This window comes from Papilio polytes, unplaced genomic scaffold, assembly GCF_000836215.1.
Source record: "Papilio polytes unplaced genomic scaffold, Ppol_1.0 DF823958.1, whole genome shotgun sequence".
Classification (NCBI taxonomy): domain Eukaryota; kingdom Metazoa; phylum Arthropoda; class Insecta; order Lepidoptera; family Papilionidae; genus Papilio; species Papilio polytes.
Window position 1 is genome coordinate 10088 of NW_013525246.1, and position 7938 is coordinate 18025.

General features: G+C 34.5%; 1 protein-coding gene across 1 annotated transcript in view; it reads left to right on the plus strand.

Annotated features, from left to right (window-relative positions):
* The window catches only part of LOC106101660 (calcium-transporting ATPase type 2C member 1), a 30593-nt gene that overhangs the window by 8125 nt on the left and 14530 nt on the right, over positions 1 to 7938 (plus strand). The window contains exons 3-4 of the mRNA XM_013280969.1: positions 5720 to 5876; positions 7539 to 7797. Coding sequence (XP_013136423.1) covers positions 5720 to 5876; positions 7539 to 7797 — 416 coding nt within the window. The remainder of the gene's footprint in view (positions 1 to 5719; positions 5877 to 7538; positions 7798 to 7938) is intronic.

Sequence of the window (7938 nt, forward strand, 5' to 3'; positions counted from 1 at the left end):
GACGGAGGAGACGCACATAAGGGGACGTTTCCTCTTCCTATGCGTCTCCTCCACTGTTAAATCCACTTTTCCTTCCCATCATTTCCTCTTAGAAAAGGATGGAAAGGGCAAGGGACTAAAATTAGGCCTCTAGTCCGTGCTCTTACACTTTAAAAAGTCATATAATTCTATCAGTGTATTCGCCTGCACACGGTCACATGGAAACGTATAGTTCTAATTTTCGTTAATAATTTTACATGTCAAAGAGGACATCTCGGTTCGATAGCTTTGTAAATGTTCAATCTATCAAGTGCATTTAAGGTCACATTGACTTTTATTGTAAAATTATTAATTGAACAGATTATTATTTAAATTGCACGAAAAAACAACTGAAATACAACTTTAATACTACTCATAAAAATTGCAGTTGTTACAAGGAATGTAAGAGGTGACCAAAGAGGGAATCCTTAAGGGCGTGGATTTAGATATGACTGCTGATAGAGATGTATGGGCAGTACATATTTTGCCTACTCTTTGTAGGAAGGTCTGGTTAATAATGATGATTCAGGAGTTAAAACTTAAAACGTTCGGTGATAATTTCATATATCTCTTTGTTACTTTGTCTCAAAATAGCTTTTAATGCTTTACTCCAATAATAAGAGGTTTCTACGTGCTCAAACGCCTAACCTTGAAGCCGGGCTAATATGCCGTAATAATTTCCGATGTCATGTCTAACTTTGTTAGAAGGCTAAGTATTGTAGTTTTATTTATATACGGGTATTATAAAATGTTATCTATACTTCTATACTAATATTATAAAGAGGAAAGGTTTTGTATATATTGAAATAACTCAAAAACTACTGGGTCGATGTCAAAAATTATATCACCATAAGAAAGGTAATTTATCTGTGAGTCACATAGGCTATATGTTGTATAATTTTTTTATATCACGCCAGCGAAGTCGCGAATAATAGCTAGTAAACTATAATTATATTCAATTACAATATATGCAGAGGGTCGGCCAATAAGGTTTGAAAGTGACACTTGTTTCGTTTTGACTTAAACCTGTGGATATTAAAATCAGTAAATTCTATCTCTGTTCAAAGCCTGACCAACGTTACAAATAGCTACCGACAGGTCCAAAGTGGCGAAAATCAAATAAGCACAAAGTTCCACTACTAATAGCCTCTCTATACTATATTATAATAAAGCGTAAACACACACTTCTTTGTTGCCTAAGATGTCAGCAATTACAGCATATTTTTGAATAATTCTTTTTTTAATAAAAAGCCCCACACTTACATCACGCTTTAGGCTATATGTTTTCACGCCATTAAACTTATGGGGTAAAAATTTTGGATAAAAACCCTAATGTGGGAAAGAGATCATAAGTTGCTGCCAACATCAAGGAAGCAAGGTTGCCATGGTTTGTCATCATGTCATGTCATTTTGACATTTGCAATTGATAATTTGACAAATGTAAGCAACATAATAAAATTTTTATCATTTTACGCGGTTGAATGGTTATATGTCAGTGCATCTAAATATTTCTTTCAAGGAAATACCCTGAAGTTTTGTGATTTTAAACTCTATACATCTAAAAGTAGCACACCTAAGAATATAGGGTGAAACGAACCTAAAGAATTCTAGACCTTATTTTCAAAAGATTTCTTCAACTGATGTAAGAGGTAGGATCCCTTTTATACTAAGACCTAGTTCCTTACAACGTTTTAAGGCCACTGAACGCAGGTGCTGAATTTTAGTCTCGTATAGAATATGTACTTGAATAGTGATATGAAGTGACGAGAGAGCATTTGTTGATTCAAGTGTTGTGTCAAAGAGTATGCATGTAAAGTAAAGGAATCTTACTATCTTACTAATATTATAAATGCGAAAGTTTAGATGGATGGATAAATGTTTGTAGGAGTTTGTAGTCTAAACGGCTGAACGGATTTCGATGAAAATTGGCATAGATTTAGAACATAGTCTGGAAGAACACATAGGTTATTTACTTTTTTTAATTCCACGCGGATGGAGTCGCGGGCGAAAGCTAGTACAATATAAATGTTTGAGAGTATAGACCGACAGGGGTATCTTACCTTAATTATGACAGTTCATTACTTTTTTATAATTTTTTTGTTATACTGTATAGACCTACATGGAACATATGGTAGTTGGTAATTTTGTGAACTAACAATGTCATTTTGACGTCATATTTCGATCAATCAGGGAGCAGCAACTGCACGGGGTAAATGACGACATATGTCAATGTCAAAAAGCCATAAGATCCTTGTAGGTATCCTATTGCTGTTTTAATTATAGCGCCATCTAGTGATTCTGAAACGAACTATAAAATCACAATTTTTGACCTAAAAGTTGCAGTTAATTTCAAACAAGAACAATCGAAGTATCAGTGTTTTATTCTTATTTTTAAAGAAGTGGAATATTTCTTACATTTAATAAGGTCATTGTCAAGGATGACGCTTTAAAAATAACAATTTCAACTAATTAATCTTTTTTGTTTACTTTTTGTTTCAAATTACTCAGAATTTTATATTATGCTCATTATTTTATTGACTATACTACTGGTCGCTCGCGACTCCGTCCGCACGGAAATAAAAAAAATATTGTTATACCAGGCTATGTTCTCCTACTATGTCCAATTTCATCGATCCCTTAACTTCTGAAGATAAGAAGTAAAATCCATCTAAACTTTTGCATTTATTGAATTAGTAAGGTTTCATACTAATATTATAAATGTGAATATCAAGATGGATGGATGTTTGTGAGTTTGTAAACGGCTGAACGGATTTTGATGAAATTTGGTATAAATGTAGAGGAAAGTCTGGAAGAACACATAGGATACTCACTTTCTTTTTCATTTAATTCCACGCGGACTACATAATCTATTTTCTATATAATCTTAATGAAAATCCAGACCCAACGTTCACCTTCATTATTACTAGTATCTTACTAGTCAACCTATACTTTGAATAGCGTATATACACGTGAACAGTTTTTTATAATCTTGTAAGCAGTCAGTTAGGGTAACGAACTGTGACTGACGTGCAAGAAATACTGTTTATCTAACGTTACGTATATAAAGTAACAATGTATAAAACTAACAAATTAAATGGATAAACTACCAGGAAATGTACTAGATTTTAGAAAAAATTCATTATTAACGTCATGTTCAATCATGTTCAATGAATATGTATTCATTGCCAAAAAAAGAAATTACATAAAAGGACTTATTGTAAAGAAAACACAATCGTGGCAAAAGGTAGCCAGCTCAACGTATGCTGGATGGACTAAGCCGTTCCTGCGCAGATTTTCAGCTGGCTCCTTCGCACTCATGTAACATATACATTAATTAATCTCGGTGTTCACTTCAGTGGAGGCATTGCCTTGCCCCTATATGTTTATGAAATATTTACATGTGTTGTCTCTTCTTGGGTAACTTGAAGTAATCTTATGTAGCTTAATAAGTTAACGGCCGAATGAAAAGAAACTTAAACACTACGTAAGCGACTATTATAATCTGACAGATGTCTTAATAAATAAATGCTTTATTGTTTCACGCTAATTAAATTACATTTCATGAGAGTCTTGGCTCCTGCCCTAGGTTCTTAGATTAATGGAATTTGGAGTATTTAAATATTATGAGATTTTGGTTAATTTACTAATATTTCCTTTAACCATCCCAACTAAGCTCTAGGCTTGTGCTAGGATATGGTTCACGACAATAGTCGATTGGCGGGATTCGAACCCTCGACCGCAATATCGGTACTCCACACCCCAAACCATTAGGCGGTTAGTTTAAGCGTGGCTTTATCAATAAGCTGTTATATATTGTTTCAGTATTCTGCCATATGCATACTCGGATATATGTTTTTGCTTAAATTAGTTTACAAAAATTCGTAGAATTAGATCGAGCTCTAAGAATGTCGGATGAATATAGACTTTGAAGATCCCTTACACAGAAATGTCTATTTTTACATCAAACATGTTGGTCTGATAAAACTTGTGTGTTCTTTTTCTTCACTATTTCATGCCTCGTCTAGCATGACTTTATCGTTGTGAATAATAATGATTAAATTCACTGCAATGTTTGTTTTATTGTCTTTTAGGTATAGTGGACCGGTTTGTCGGGGAATACCAAGACAACGTTCCACATAAGTTTTAGTAATTTGTAGTTTTATTGTCTGAATTAAAAGCATTTCCTGCCAGTTACACTTATCCTGTCTCTACTTACATGGGAAAGTTATGCAACCTGGTGGGCTTAAGTGAAATTAAATTATGATAGCTAGTTAGTTAGGCCCTAGTTAGCGCCTCTATCACCGCGCTATACACTCTTCTTTGTCTTTATCTAATTTACTTTCCCTCCATGTATTTTATATGGCTATCTTCTATTGTCTTTGTAATCAAGATTGTATTTATTAAGCACGAGCTGTTGCCCGCGACTTTGTCTGCGTAGTATTAGAAAACATACGAACTATATAAATTACAAATAGCTACGTATCCCTCGGGAATCGAACATTTCTCGGGGATGAAGCTTATCCCATGTGTACTCTAGACTTTGTTTTATATCTGTGCCAAATTTGAATAAGATATGTTGAACCGTTGCAGAATGATCGAGTAAACATTAAAAAACTAAATTAAAGAATCTCACGGGAACCGTAACTATTCCCGGGATAAAAAGTAGCCTATGTGTTCTTCTCTAAACCTGTGCCAAAGTTCATGGAGATACGTTTATCGGTTTAGGCTACAAACGCTAACAAACATCCATCCATCCATCCATCCATCCATCCATCCATCCATCCATCCATCCATCCATCCATCCATCTAAACTTTCGCATTTATAATATTAGTAAGATTTAACATATCGTAACAGATTATCTTACTTCTTACTTAATATTATAAATGCGAAAGTTTAGATGGATGGGTGTTTGTAAGAGTTTGTAACCTAAACGCCAGAAGGGATCTCGATGAAATTAGGCATAGATGTAGAGGATAGTCTAGAATAACACATAGGCTACTTGCGTTTGTTTTTTTATTCCGCGCCGACGGAGTCGCGGGCGAAAGCTAGTATTTTATAATCAATAGTATGAACACTTGTATTAACAATACTTAAATCGATGCATTCTATAGAATAATATTCAGGGTTAAGTTCCATCATTATTCATATAATTTCGTTTTTAATATATCTGAATGTCAGGTGTTGAATAGAAAAAGGCAATAACCTGTTATGGAATGCGAACTTGATTATCTGATGCCTCCTATGTAGACTGTCGTAAGTCACGATTTTACGCTTCTTTTATTTGTTTTTATTAAATTCATATTCATATTAATTTCTATGTAAATTTAAAAGTAAAGCGAAAAAAGGAACTAAAGATCTAATGTTCATGTTAGATGCATCGTGATTAATCGTATTAATGTCTTAGAAAACTTGTGTTTCGAACATACGATAGTTTACATAAGAGCTGTCATTTTGTGTATGCGTTTTTAATCTGTTTTCTGTAAAGATAACAACACTTTTAGTGTTATTCAAATGTAATTAAACAACATTGCGCTTTCGCCACGCACTGTTAGTTATCGTCAAAATGGCGCAAAATACAAAAACGTAGACATACCTTTATAGTCTTCTTACCTCCTTATCATACCTCAGACTCCAATACGGGCTTTGCAAACCTTCTCTTTTACACACACTACTAAAGTATATGTATGTCTCTGTCTCCAGGGTCGGCGGTGGTCAGCGTATGCATGCGTCAGTTTGATGATGCGACATCCATCACCGTTGCCATCATCATCGTGGTGACAGTCGCCTTTGTGCAGGAGTATCGATCCGAGAAGTCGCTTGAGGAACTCAACAAGCTAGTGCCGCCGACATGCAATTGGTATTTTATTATATATTAGTTTTAACAAGTATCCTATGTGTTCTTCCAGACAATCCTCTATATGCCAAAATTCATTGAGATCCGTTCAGCAGTTTAGGCTACAATTCTAACATCCATCTATCTAAACTTTCACATTTAGAATATTAATATGGTTTAAATTATTCTATTGCAAGTGACACGTGTAACTCGTGACTGATCTTTGACAGTTGTGGTTTAGATAACAGACATGCATCACACAAGGATAAGCAGCACCTCACATCTAACGCAATACCATGCTGTGTCATAGATTGACATAATCCGATTTTTTTAAAGTATTTTTAATTCGTGGACGGAGTCGCGAGTGACAGCTAGTTTGTTAAATGCAAGTCGTTGCTCGTAACTGCCCCATGTGAAAATAGAAAAAGGTAGCGCGTATGTTACACAGTGTTAACGTAGCTTTTTAATTGTCAACGTTTTTTTTAAAATAGGCCCAGTTTTTCTTGAATTGTTGCCATACAAAATTTTTTTTATAATTTTGGTGAAATATCCGAAAGACATAATTAAATACTTGAATTTCGCTTAAGCATTATTACTTAGAGCAATAAAATTGAATAAGCAGTGTAATAGAAAGTAATTGTTGAGTGTGCTAGCACTTTCCCTGCGCGGGCGCAAGTCAATGCATTGTGACGTCATATCAGCTGATTGAAGTGCGCGCGTTATAACTAGCTGTTGCTCGCGATTTCGTCCCCGTGAAATAAAAAAAAATGCTAGCCTATATTATAGCCCATATTACTCAGTGTCTTCGTAGCTTTTCAATGGTGCAAGAATGAAATCGGCCCAGTAGTTTTTGAGTTATTTCAATACCTACCAAAATCTAAAAATACAAATCTTTCCTTTTTATAATATTAGTATAAACTTAAAATTTATAGAGTTTAACATGGAATTTATTAAAAAAAAATTGCTGTATATTTAAACAATCGAAACATATATATTTTTTATGTATATTAAAATATCGTTTTTCGAGTATGTAACATCTCTAGATTACTACTAAATATAAACCCTAAATACTATTGAAAATTTAACAAGGTAGTGAAGTTAGTTGCATCGTTACTAAACTAATGTCGCCAGCTACGGAACTTTCCCTTCAAGAGATTAACTTTTTAATTGGCTCGTAGAGGTTAGCTGTCCCGTAGACCTCGCGTAGCAGTTTGTTTGGTGGCAAACGACAATTTTACCATTGAGTTTGCCAAACTTAACTATGTTTGGCCTTTTTAGTGCAACAAAGCGTTTTAATAAACCTTAAAATGCATTTAAATGTTTTAATTCAGTATACGTATTTATAGATATCAAGGAAAATACAAATTTCGTATAACGTCCTTTTTATATTAACACTAGCTTTTTCCCGCGACTTCGCACGAGTAGGATTAAAAAAAACGAAATTGAGTAGCCTATGTGTTCTTGCAGACTATCCTCTACGTCTCTACCACATTTCAACGAAATCCATTCAGCCGTTTAGGCTACAAACTCTAACAAACATCCATCCATCTAAACTTTCGCATTTATGATATTAGTATGATTAGTATGATGAAGTATATTTGCCATTGTTACTAGATAATTTTTCAGCCGACTTCCAAAAGGAGGTACTCAATTCTGTAAATATTAATAAGATTATTTTCTCCACAGTCTTCGAGAGGGCAGTATCGAGCATTTTTTGGCTCGGAACCTAGTCCCTGGAGATATTGTACATCTGAATGTTGGAGATCGTGTGCCGGCTGATCTTCGACTCTTCGAATCCACCGACCTGGCGATAGACGAATCTTCGTTTACGGGAGAAACTGAACCTGCGGTGAAAACAGTGCTGCCGAATAAAGCGGCTGGTGGAAGAGTTAATAAGGATAATATTGCCTTCATGGGGACTTTAGTACGATGTGGTAACGCTAAGGTAAGATTAAATCTATACTTATTATAATAAAGCGTAAACACACACTTCTATGTTGCCTAAGATGTCAGCAATCACAGCATATTTTCGAATAACTCTTTTTTTAATAGAAAACCCTACACTTACGTCACGCTTTAGGCTATA